At 56.5% G+C, this 12,729-nt stretch overlaps 1 protein-coding gene across 1 annotated transcript; it reads left to right on the top strand.

Moving 5' to 3' along the window:
- The first annotated feature begins 639 nt into the window (after window positions 1–639).
- On the top strand, window positions 640–12,721 carry MFSD2B (MFSD2 lysolipid transporter B, sphingolipid). The gene is given in 14 exon segments (XM_053891117.1): window positions 640–3,483; window positions 3,485–3,662; window positions 4,794–4,918; window positions 5,389–5,512; window positions 5,803–5,881; window positions 5,964–6,094; window positions 8,254–8,344; window positions 8,458–8,579; window positions 9,015–9,098; window positions 9,408–9,488; window positions 9,723–9,832; window positions 10,214–10,357; window positions 10,766–10,939; window positions 12,056–12,721. Coding segments are annotated over 14 exon segments (1,512 nt in total). The 5' UTR covers window positions 640–3,439; the 3' UTR covers window positions 12,081–12,721.
- The last annotated feature ends 8 nt before the right edge of the window (window positions 12,722–12,729 follow it).

The raw sequence follows: 12,729 nt of genomic DNA, 5'->3' as shown, positions 1-12,729 counted from the left end.
ACTTAGCTACATGGCTATACTATGCCATCTGTGTGAGGCTGGACAGCGTGTGTTTCAGGCATCTTGTATTAAACTTGACCGGTTGGAAGCCTCTCGGCCACAATCTTAGTCTAAACAAGTCCATTCTATAGCTTCGTTTTCCAAATAAATTGATCTGGCGACTTTCACCGCCAGGATTTAGCAGGGGTGTAGCGCGAACCGCCGCTGGCTGTCCGTCTCTCCCTCTCCCTCTCCCTCTCTCCCTCCCCCCGGGACCTTCCCCGAGGAGAGCGGTCCCCAGGGACTTCCCGGCCGCCCCTCCACCCCACCCCCGCTCCCGCTGCGAATTTGGGCTCAAGGCACTTCGCCTTTGTGGAAACGAAACAGCACTTCGCGGCTTCCCGCCGCCCCGCGCGCCGCCCGCCCCTCGCCGCGCCGCGCCCACTCGGCCCCGGGGCCGCCCTCTCCGCGGGGCCCGGGGCGCCGGCCGGTCGGCCGGCCGATAACGCCGCAGGGCAGCGGCCGCGGGCGGAGCTGCCGCGCGCCATGGCCTCGTCTCCCGGAGCGCCCCGGGCCCCGGCCGTCCAGGCGCCGCCGCCGCCGCCGCCGCCGCCGCCGCCGCCGGAAGCGCGCACCTCGGAGCGCGGCTCGGTGAGCGCGGGGCGAGGGCGAGTGGGGAGCTGGGGCTGCGCGAGGGAGGCGGAGGGAAGGGGCGCGGGGCCCCGGCCCGGGGCTCCAGATTTCCGACCCCCACATCCCACCCTCTTGGTGGACTCGGACCGCTGAGAGCCGAGAGGCCAGATGCTCGCGAGTCCTGGACAAGTGAAGTAACCCGCTGGGTGCGTCTTAGCCAGGCTGGCGGGACCAGGGCGGGTCTCTGGGCTCCCGATTCCCAATCTAGGGCTGTTGTCCACCACACCCCGGGTCTTCCCAGGGCGCCCCTGTACCCCGGGCAGGTGGGACTTTCAGGTGTGTGTGCGGGGCTGCCCCTCACCCCAGGCTCCTGGCACAGCGTGCAGGCTCAGCCAGCCTCTCAAAACCTGGCACCAGGCTCTCTTGGGCCCTCGCCCCCCAGAGATGACTTCCTGGCAGCCGGCTTCCCAGTGAGGGTGGAGGGCAGGTGGGAAGGCAGGGGTGTCCTCGTCTTTCCTCATCTCCTGCGTGGCCGGGGCGGGGCGCCTGCCCGGCCGGGTTGGAGAGGGGTTAGGACCTCCGAGCTTGCCGCTGGACGCACAGGTCCGTTGCTTGCTCCGCGCGCAGTGGTCCGTCGTGGCGCCGCTGCACCTGGTTTCCCTTTGTTGCCTCAGTTCTTCCTCTCAGACGCCTCAGAGCAAAGGATTTGTGGCCCCTAAGAAAGAAAGTGAGATAAGGAGGCCCCCTGGAGACCCTCATTTCCCAGGGAAGTTCGGGGTGAGATTAATGGCAAGAGGGAAAACTGAAGTGCCAGGCTTACATTCTCCTAACAACCCTCCGAGGTGTATTTTTTACCCCGTTTTACACATGAGGAAGTGAAGCCCAGCCACGTTTCAGTACCTTGCCCTAGAAGTGGCAGACAGAATTTGAATCCAAGTTAGTCTAGCACCAAAACCGGTGCTCCGTTAACTGTGAAAGGCTTGTGATTTAAGTGGGTGAAACTGTCATCCTCGAGGTTCCAAGAGAGTTTCAGCTGGAATTTCTCTTTCCAGTGACTTCTACGTGACAGAAGCTTGCTAGGAGTGTTTAGGGGGAAACAAGAGTCCCATGGGGTGAAGTGGGGCTATCAAGTTGGATTCTGCCTGTTAATAACATTTTCTGGAAGTTGAAATAATGTTCACACCAATGTCAGAAAAGGACATCACATTTTGCCCTGTGTGTGGTTCTCTTCTGAGAACAGGAAGAGTGTGCAAAGGATATGATAAACCCTTATCTAGCAAGAACTTCCCTTCAGAAGGGCCCATTTGGGGTGTCCCGCAAGATACTAAAATGGGTAAAGTCATAGTCCCCTCTACTCCCCCTTATGTCCCTGAGCAAAGGATGAAAAGGAAGGATTCCCAGCATCTTTTGGAGAAACAGCCTTTTACATAGTGTCTTCATGGCATTTATTTCTTCAGCATATCTATACTGAGCATATGCCAAATATTGCTCTAGGTACTGGGGACATGGTAGTGAATAAAAAATTATAGTGCATGCTCTCAGAGAGTTTATATTCTTGTGGGGAGAGGCAGGAAATAAATGAGAACATATCAGATAGTATAATTGAGAGAGAGAGACATGGGTAGTCTTCTCTGAGATGACATTCAGGCTTAGACTTGAATGGCAAGGAGTCAGCTCTGCAAAAACTCGGAGGAAAAGCCTTGTGGACAGAAGCAACAGGAAGTGCAAAGGCCCTGAGGCAGCAATGGGCATGGTCATTTTGAAGAATAGCAAGGAAGCCACCATGGTTGAGGAGAGCTGTTGAAGTGAGGTGGGAATGGGGGGAGGGGCTGACTGTGGACTCCTGTAGGCCCCATGGGAAGGATGCGGAATTTTATTCAAACTGCAATGGCAAGCTGTTGGAGGGTTTTAAGCAGAGATGAGACACGATCAAATTTATGTTACACGGCTGGATAGGGAGTGGACAGTAGGGAACGAGAGCAGAAACAGGGAAGCCATTTAGGAGGCCACTGATCGATTTGGTGGGGGGATTGGGAAAGAGAAATCAAGGGCTCCTAGGTTTGTGGCTTGATCTGCTGAGTGGACATGGAGGCCGTTTAATGCAATGGGGACAATAGGGTTAGGAGTTGGGTTGGACAATGGGTGGAAATCAGGAGTTGTGTTTTGACCATGCTTAGCTGAAATGCCGGGTAGGCAACCATGTGGGGCTGAGTAGGCAGTCGAATATTCCAGTCTGGAGTTCACTGGATAGCTTAGGGCTTGTGAGATACGCACACATTTGGAGTCATAAACAATACTTTATCTCAGTGATGGGCTGGGAAACAGTCTCTCCAGGAAAATAAAGAAAGCACCTCTGATATGTAGTGTTTGCTGATATCTGTGGTATAAATTCGCCACGGCTGATTTCAGGCTGCCAGTGGTTCAGCGCTGGCAGAAATCCTGAACATTAAACTCCGCTCCTGGAGCAAATAACACTCGGCTTCGTTTGTGCATCAAAACAACTCTTGAAGTTGGCAGGAATGTTCCATTTGACAGACGAGGCTTAGATTCAGTGATCTATTCAAGGTCACACAGGGAGTTGGTGGCAAAGTTGGGGGCCTCCTGACCCCCCCAGTTCCCTCTGGCTTGCTGACTCAAAGTAAAACAGACTGTAGCAGTAAGCACGGAGAGGGAAGTGTAAGGAAGAACTTCCACTGTGGAATCTTTGAGAGGTCATGGTTTAGGACTTTTTTTTCCTCCTCTTTGCCTCACTTCCTTTTAAGATGATTTAGGGCAAATCAGGACTGAGAGGTTACTGGAAAAGCCCTCCAGACATAGGGACCTCAGGATGCTTATGGGGGTCAGGAGGGTGTGGGGAACTGTGTGTGTGTGTGCGCGCGCATGCGCGCGCAGGTGGGGGGCTTAGCTCCTGCGTCTCTCCCCAGGACAGCAGAGCTGGTCACCTCTCATTCTGTACCAAGGTGTGCTATGGCATTGGTGGGATCCCCAACCAGGTGGCCTCCAGCGCCACTGCCTTTTACCTGCAACTCTTCCTGCTTGATGTGGCACAGGTGAGTGTGGACAGCAGCACAGGGCCCCCCATCTTCCTTGGTACCCACTTCTTCCAACCCTACCTGTACTTCACTTGGCAGATGGCACTGCTGTCCCCAACCTGACAGGAAGCCAAGTGCCTTTGAGGGCAACCTCCTCAAGGATGTTTACTGCGGGCTTTTTGTAGTGAAAAATCGGGAAACAATACGAATGCCCAACAATACAGAAGTAGTTGTATAATAAGTTATGCAATATCCACATAATGGACTATTCTGTAGCCATTCAAAAGAATGAGCTAGATCCATACCAGTTGACTTGGAGGGATTTCCGCAATGACCCTCAAGTGAGAGAAGTTACTTTGAGAGAACAGGATACAAACTGATCCCATTTTACCAAAACAAAGACACACCCCATGTATGTAGGTACATGAGTATGTGTATGTGACTATATATGGTTAAAATACAAGCATGGAGAAAATAAATTACAGAAGGATATCTATAGGCTGTTAATGTTGGCTATAGGAGGGAATGGTGGATGGAGGACAGAGGGGAAGCAGAAAAAAGATTTCTAATATAGTACCTATGATTTTTTTTAATGACACTGATACGATCTCATTTAGGTAAAATTATAAATTCTGAATGCACATGAATAAATGCCTGAAAAGGTGATCACCAAAATGCTCTGGCAGTTGTCTCAGGATGGGGGGATTTCAGATGAGCTTTGCTCGTATTTTTCTGTACTGTTTGAATGTTTTTATAACGAGTGTGTCATTTATGTAATCAGAAAAACGAATAAAACATTTACATTGTGAAACAAAAAGCCTACCTCTGTCACCCTTCTTGCACTGAGCCACCTCTGATGAGGGCCCCCAAGCCTCCTCCAGAAGTGGCTGGGCATGAGTGATAACGGGAATGTGCCAGTGTGTGCCTGTCAGCTCCTCCCCTGGCCCCTCTCTTCACTAGTGCAGGCGTGCCCTTAGAGCCTTCTGGATTTGTGTCCCTGGAAAGAGACCAAATAGACCTTCACACCACAGTTCTGCCCCCTGCCAGGTTGCCAGCACTTTCTCCTGGCAGGTGGGCAGGCCCAGACACCCCTCTCTGACGCTGCGGGGCCTTGGCTATCCCCCCCACCCCCCGACCTGTGCTTTTCAGATCCCTGCTGCCCAGGTGTCACTTGTCCTGTTTGGAGGAAAGGTGTCTGGGGCAGCTGCTGACCCTGTGGCTGGGTTCTTCATCAACAGAAGTAGGAGGACAGGGTCTGGACAACTCATGCCCTGGTGAGCGGCCCCACAGCCCCACAGATCCTGGCTCCCAGCCCCCGTGGAAAGCCAGTGGATGGTTAGAGGACAGGACAGTAATAGGTGCTGGTACCCAAGTAGGTCAGGCTGAGCCATGCAGGAGTTCAGAAATATTCCTAGGGGCTTTCCCTCACCAGGTGGCGCAGGGCTGGACAAAGCCTCCAAGGCTTCCAGGCCAGATCTAGGGGTCTACTTGTGGCCAGGGTGGGCTGGAGGCCTTGGAAGGCCTGGATACAGAGAATGGGCAAGTGGAGGCCCCAAGTGCCCAGAGTTCTGCAGTGAATGGCCCCACACTGCAGGCTACCGCCACCTCCCCCGACCACCCTGAGAGCCCCAGCCCGGGGCTCCTCTTGGGGACGGAGGATTTCTGCCCAGAGGGGTTTGGTTGTTCCAGGTTTGCCCTTAGAGTCGCCCTGTCCTGGTGCCCTACCTCGGCTGTGCTTCCACAGGGTGCTGGGCTGTACGCCCTTCATCACGACGGCCTACTTCCTCCTGTGGTTCCTGCCCCCCTTCACCAGCTTGCGGGGCCTCTGGTACACCACCTTCTACTCCCTGTTCCAGGCCCTGGCCACGGTAAGCAAGTGGCTCCCCTGCCCGGGGCCTGGACTCCGGGAACCCCAGAGAGGGCCATTGGCCACTGTGAAGTCTGTGTGGAGGGGAGAGGGTAGGTGTCCTGGAGGGCCCCACTGCTGGCACCTGCTCACCCTTCCGGCCCTACGCCCCTTCCTCTGGGCTACAGGGGATCAGCCTGGCAGTGCCAGCCTGCTGCAGGGACCGGCTTGGGCCTGGGGGCTGTGGTCCCGGGCCCCCAGAGGCTGCGTCTGGGCCGCGGGGGCCAGCCTGAGCCCGGCCTGGGCGCCCAGTTCTTCCAGGTGCCCTACGCGGCGCTCACCATGCTCCTGACCCCCTGCCCGAGGGAGCGGGACTCGGCCACCGCGTACCGTGAGTGCGGGCGTGGGATCGGGCGGGAGGCCGCCGCCCCCGGGCCCGCCAGCGCCGGTCACCTGGCGCCGCTCTGCCTCAGGGATGACCATGGAGATGGCGGGGACGTTGATAGGGGCCGCCGTCCACGGCCTCATCGTGTCGGGCGCCCACGGGCCGCACAGGTGCGAGGACGCCGCGCTCCCCGGACCGGTCGCCGTCTCTCCCGACGCGGTGAGTGCCCACGCCACCCTGTCCTCGCTCGCTTCTCGCTCCCTCCCGCTCCTCCGGCGGGACTCGGCGTCCTGCCTCCCTCTAAAGCAGACCAGCAAGACGGGAGAGGGGTGGAGAGGGACCACAGGCAGGGAGGGGCAGGGGAGAGGGTCTGACGTCCCTGCAGAGCTTGGGAGGAAGCGTCTCCTGTGGCCTGTCCCACTCAGCCCTGACTAGGTGGCCCCCACCCCCAGCCTCACCCCCGGTGTGCAAGGACAAGGGAGACCTGGGAGCAGTCCCCCTTCCTCTCCCTGCAAACCAGATCTCTCTTCAGCAACTAAGGGACATGCATCTATTTTATCCATCAAGTTCAGCGACTTTTCCCTTGAGCAAGTGATACCATTATCCAGCGGAACCCCAGGAGCCATCATTTAGTCCTCTCTCTTCAATCGTTACCCCCGCTCCAGCCCATTACCAACTCCTCTCCGTGTTTTAGGCCGCAGATCTGGAATCAGGTCATGACCTTGCATCCCCAACTGCTCCAGCCTGGCCCACACACCAACATCTCCCCGGTCACCCCAGTATTGCAACAGCTTCCCACACGGGCACCCCAGCTTCCAGCCCTTCCCCCAGCACAGTCAGGTGGCCATTGTAAAGGAGTTCCAGCATGGGTGGCCCTCACCTTCATGTCCTGGCACAGGTTGCTCCTCCCCGGGTTTGCTTTTCTCTGCGTCTTTCTTGTGTGCCAGCTCGTTTAATAAATATGTCAGATTTACAAAAAAAAATTATACAGCTCTGGTTCTCAAAGTGCGGTCCCTGGACAGCAGCAGCAGCAGCAGCACCTGGAAACTTGTTAGAAAGGCAAATCTTGGACCCCACCCCGATTTACAAATTTTGGGAGGAGGCCAGCAGTCCATATTTGAACAAGCCCTCCAGGGGATTCTGCCCCCCACCCGGGCTTGAGAATCAATGGGAGGAGAATAGTAGCACATCTTGGCCCAGCGCCCACTGAAGAGACATGACAATGAAGTCCCTTGTTTCCATCCCCAGACCCATCTGCAGGGCCAGCTACGAAATTTGCCTTTTACAGTGCAAAATGAAAACACGGGGCTCCAGAGACAGCAGGGAAGTCAGTCTGTCCTTCCCACGGCCCACCGCCCTAACCGAGGGATTGTCTGGGTCCAGGTGCATGAGGGGCCCCACCAAGTTGCCCTCAGGCCCATCATGACGCTGCCAGCTGAGGGTCAGAGGTGGTGGCCTTGCCCCTCCCAGACTGACTCCACCCACATGCATGTTCACCCCCCACTCAGGCCTCCACAGGCCCCCTCCCCAAAGGTACCAGGTCACTCTCTGGGTGCGGATGACAGGGGCCTTGGGTTGGCCTGGCCTAAAGTGCAAAGGAATGGGAAGCAGGAGGCTGAGACCCCACCCCCAGGAGGTGGAGCCTCCTGTGAGCCAAAGCACAAAGCTTCAGGTACGTCCCGTCCCGCTGTACCGTCCCATCAGACTTCACTCACAAAACACGAATTCATAGATAAGATGATCAAGCATTTCAAGACGGTGCCAGCAGAGCATTAACGCCTACCCCAGCACCGTCCTGAATGTGGGGTCCTGTGCAACCGTGCTGAGCCCACCCAAGCCTGCCTCCTTCTTTCTTCCCTTCCCCAGAGGCGACCTTTTCCTGTAGCAGGTGACTGTTACTCCTGTGCATGTCTACATATATTTTATTACTTGTATATCTTCCCCTGGGTGACAGGGAGCACCGTTTCTGTTGTTGACATTTGTCTGTGTCATTGTGAGTCACACTATATTGTAACTGTTGGCTCACGAGTCTGTCTTCCACACTCGAAGCAGGAGTCACTTATTCACCACTGTAACCTCAGGGTCTAGCTTGCAGAAGTCCCAGCAATAAATCTGTGCCTTAAAAAATGAGAGAGAAGGAGAGAGGAAGGGCTCAGACCCTTGGTGGCATGGATGCCCTCCTATTCATGCAGGAGCCACGGGGGCAGCAGAAGGACCATTCTGGGCCCTGAGATCTCCATCTCCTGCTGTGGTGATTGGGAGGAGGGGCACCCAGCATCCTTGGGCTTGGGCTGAGGGTCCCTCTGCCCCCATCGGGGTGTCCCCTCTTCCGTAGCTGGGAGACATCACCTCCACCCCAGTTCTGTCCTGTCCCATAGACTCGTCTCTACTCCATTGCCTCCGCTGTGGTTGCTGTGACCTACCCTGTGTGCAGTAGTTTGCTCTGCCTAGGGGTGAAGGAGCGACCAGGTAAGGGAGTGCAGTCAGAGTGTGGGAAGCAGAAGCAGGGACAGGACTCCTCTGGGGCGTGGGTTTTGGTTTTGAACTCTGCCAAGCCCAAGTGTCACTTTCCTGTGTCGCAGGCTCCTCCGTCCCAGCCTCAGGCCCAGGCCCGAGCTTCCTGGCTGGGCTGGTGCTCACTGTCCGGCACCCACCTTACCTGAAGCTGGTCATCTCCTTCCTGTTCATCTCAGCAGCCATTCAGGTACCTCTGGCCTTGGCTCTAGCCATACTGCCCTGTGTATGTTCGGCTTCGGTCTCCCGGCTCCACCAACCAGAGTTGGGCTTTAATAGGGAGAAATGGTGGCTGGCACGGGGCCTAGGGAGTTTGGTGCACGGAGGAGAGAGACCTGGACAGAGCTTGTGGGGCTGGGAGGGTCAGGGCCCCGATGCTAGGAACCTGACAGAATCTGCGTGGTGAGGTCCACTAGCCAGGCAAGAGTGAGGAGGGACTAGAAATGGTTATTCATCCCTGTGTCAGGGCTAAGTGTCCTCTGTGGGGGAGGGGATTGCATGATGGCAGCAGCAACCCGTATTCGAGGTCCCAAAGAAGAGGCCAGACTTGAGACCTAGGCCTTGCCCTTGACTTCTGAGTTCCTGCCATTCCCTATGCAAGCCTACTTCCTGTTGGTCTCCTCAGGTGGAGCAGAGCTACCTGGTCCTGTTCTGTACACATGCCTCCCGGCTACATGACCATGTCCAGGGCGTGGTGCTAACCATCCTGGTGAGTGGTCCTGAGGTGGCAGAGGCAAGGTCAGTCAGGGGCCTAGGTTGGGGAACTATGTGGTCCTTGACAAGACATGGCATAGCCGGAATTCTGGTCAACATTCTGGACTCTGCTGTGATCTTAGTCATCTGCGCTCCAGCAGAGGGTGGGATTGGGTCCGGGGTCATAAAGTTCATAGCCACTGGTTCCAATCTGGGGGCAAAGTGGAGTTCGAGCATCCCACCTAAAAGCCAGGGCTTCTGGAACCTGGGTGGGTAAAGACATTGGCAGCACGGCCCGGACTGGGATGATTCTGTCTGTTCACAGGTCTCAGCTGTGCTGAGCACGCCACTGTGGGAGTGGGTTCTACAGCGATTTGGGAAGAAGACATCGGCCTTTGGGATCTGTGTGAGTGAGGCAGGAAGCAAGGGCCGAGGTGCCTTCAGGGAAGGTGGTGGGGTCAGGGAAGTGGCCTTGGGGCCTCGGCCTCCTGGGAGCTGGCAGGGCTGATCTGTATTTGTTTGTCTTCGATCCCTAGCAAAGGACCAGGTGCAGGGTCATTAGTAAAGACGGGTGAATGTGGGACTGAAAGAGCAAGTCCGGGGCAGGTGGAGGGATCAGCTAGTGTATCTATCTCCCCAGGTGATGGTGCCTTTTGCAATCCTGTTGGCTGCTGTGCCCACAGCACCTGTGGCATATGTGGTGGCCTTTGTATCTGGCATGAGCATTTCTGTGTCCTTGCTGCTACCCTGGTAGGCTGGGTGAGGGGGAGGGGTGGGAGCATCATGTCCTTCCTCAGGGGTATGTCCTCTTTCACATCCACCTGTTGTCCCAGGCCCCCTGTGCCCAGCCTGTGCTGGGTAGGGCCCTCCCACATGCAGGAGACGGAGGCCACCAGCTCAGTCGCTGGAGCTCTCCTGAAAGAGCACCAGACAGCAGGAACGGTGGGCAGCTGTGTTGGGGGAAGGGAGGAAACGCAAGCACACATATTGCCTGGCTCCCTGTGGGCCACTCCTGGTCCTGGGCAGCAGGAACCCAAGGATGGATCCGATTTGGTCTCTGTCCCCGGAAAGCTCTCGTGTTGATGGCTACCAAGGGGACAAAAGGGGTAATTCTGCAGCCCCTTCCCCCAGGTCCATGCTTCCAGAGGTGGTGGATGACTTCCAGCTGCAGCACCAGCACGGCCCAGGCCTGGAGACCATCTTCTACTCATCCTATGTCTTCTTCTCCAAGCTTTCCGGCGCAGGCGCCCTGGGCATCTCCACTCTCAGTCTGGGGTGAGTCCCAGGGCTGGACTGTACTAGAGGCACAAAAGACTAACTCCCACTGGAGTGGGAGGAAGAGGGCAGAGTTCTCCACCCTAATGGGCCAGGGGACACCCATGAGTCAGGGACCCAAGCTCTGCTCTTTAGAGAGTGTAGGGGAGCCACCTGCCTCAGGTTGCCCTGTGCACATGACTGAGAGGGGCCTTTCTGGGGACTGTACCCCACATTCTTAGTTTTGTCTGAGCTCCTCCCTGGCCAGCCCATCCTCTCAACTCTCCCTTCCGCCATGATCAGGCTGATCTGGCCAGGAAGTGAATCCAAATTTCAGGGTAGTGTGGGGGTGGGGTGTCTGGGACCCCTCCTGCAGGGAGCCGGGCTCCATGAGATCTGAGCTGGATGCGTGGGATGCTGTGTCTCCAGGTTTGCGGGGTATGAGGCAGGAGCCTGCAAGCAGGCGGAGCAGGTGGTGGTGACCCTCAAGGTCCTCATCGGCGCCGTGCCCACCTGCATGATCCTCACCGGTCTGTGCATCCTCATGGTCAGCCCCACTCCAAAGGTGCCCAGCCAGAACTCCCGCCGGCTGAGCCTTCAGAGGTGGGCACCCCATGCACACGGGTACACAAGGCAGGGAAGCACAAACATCCACTGGTGTGAGGTTGACCGGTCGGCAGGTGCCCCGAGACACGTACACGGTTGAGCACTCCTGCTTCTGCAGACTCTGCACTTAGCTTTGGTGATGCCATCTTCTCCTGGATTTTCTTCAGCTGCTTTGCTCATCCCTTCTCAGTCTCCCTCCCTCGATTACCTGTCAGAGGGTGGTGTGGAAGGGCTCCCTTCTCAGCCCCTGGCCCCCTCACCTCATCCACTTGCTTGATCTCAAGCACCTCTTGTGCCCGGTGACTCCTAAAGCTGCCCCTCCCCCCTGGACTTCCTTCAAGTTCCGGAACCACATGGCGGGCTCTGATTTGCACATCTCCTCCTGATGTCCCACCAGTGTGGAGTCAGTTTTGATGAGCCCCGAACTGCCGAACTCATCTTCTTCCCCCATTAGGCTCCTCCTCCTGTGATGGCACCATCCTCTAGCCTGGGAGCTGAAAGCTGGGTTGTCTTCTACTCTTTCCCCCACAGGTTGTGCTGAGCCACTCCCTGAGCCTTGTCCTTCCCACTTCCGAGCACTGATCCCTCCGCACAGGGATGAGATACCCACTGGCTGGCCTTCCCAGTGGACTGTGGGGGATCTGGACGGCTAGGGCTGTGTTTTATTCACTTCCGTGAACCAAGCCCAGCACAGAGGCCACGGCCAAGCTGGTGCTGCAGCGTCAACACGTCCGGCCCAGTGGCTTTCACGAGCACATGGCCGCATTTTTGGAGATGCTCACACACTCAGAACTTTGAGCACGTGTGCATACATTGGACTGTACAGGATTGGCAGGAAGTGGCATTGTCATCCGTCCCTCATTCTCAGTGTGGATGGCTCAGACTTGGGCCGAGTAACACTGAGATCACATGTCACACTCGGAGTGACATGCACATGGGGAATTGTTGGGGGGACTTGGGGAAACAAGGGCTGTAGCTTTTCCCAAGGGGCTGTGAAGGGGAGGAGTTGCTAGGACTGCAGGGACCTGCCACTTCCATTGGGCGTGGGGTCTATGGCAGGACAGAGTCCCCTTCCACCCTCATCTTTCTCTTTGGCCCCTTTTCCTTTTACAGGCGGACCAGCTACACCCTTGCTTGAAGTCTGAGCTTGCGTGGGCTGGAACAGCAGGAGCCAGCATCTTCTGGGCTCGACGTTCCTTTCTTCTCTGCCCCTTAGCACACTTACTTCGAAGGTTACATGCGACCCATCTTTTCCCCTGGGATATGGAGTCTTCAGTGACATCTCCTGAAGGGACCAGCCTGGTCTCCAGTTCCCTCAGCTGTCATTTCTTGCCTGTTGACCACAGACCAGGTCAGATAGGCCTGTGCCCCTGACCACCCAGCTCCAGGTAACCTTGACCTGGAAAGCATCCCAATAGCAGCTATTCCTGGAAAAAGGAAGCCCACAACCTGCTCACCCGACAGGACAGACACACAGACCTCTTGTTCCTCCTGACACTCCAGTAGACATCGGAGAGAGAGGCTGACAGACATCGCACGAATGGGCAGAGTGGGGACAGATGGACGTGCTGGGGATGTCACGAAGAGAGACACAGACAGATGCACTGAGGCCAACAGACCCCAGAGGGAGCACATGGGGACAGCGGTGGGGTGAGGAGACTGAGCAGGCCGCCAGAGGCGTTTCTCAAGCCTTTCCCTTTTGTTCAGATAACACTGTTTCTGGAAATGGACACAGACTGATATGGAGCCATCAAAGATCAATCATTTTTATGAACAAAAGTTCTTTT

This window comes from Panthera pardus, unplaced genomic scaffold, assembly GCF_024362965.1.
Source record: "Panthera pardus isolate Hobbes unplaced genomic scaffold, ASM2436296v1 HiC_scaffold_26, whole genome shotgun sequence".
NCBI classification, from domain to species: Eukaryota; Metazoa; Chordata; class Mammalia; order Carnivora; family Felidae; genus Panthera; species Panthera pardus.
This window is presented reverse-complemented; position numbering and strand designations above follow the sequence as displayed.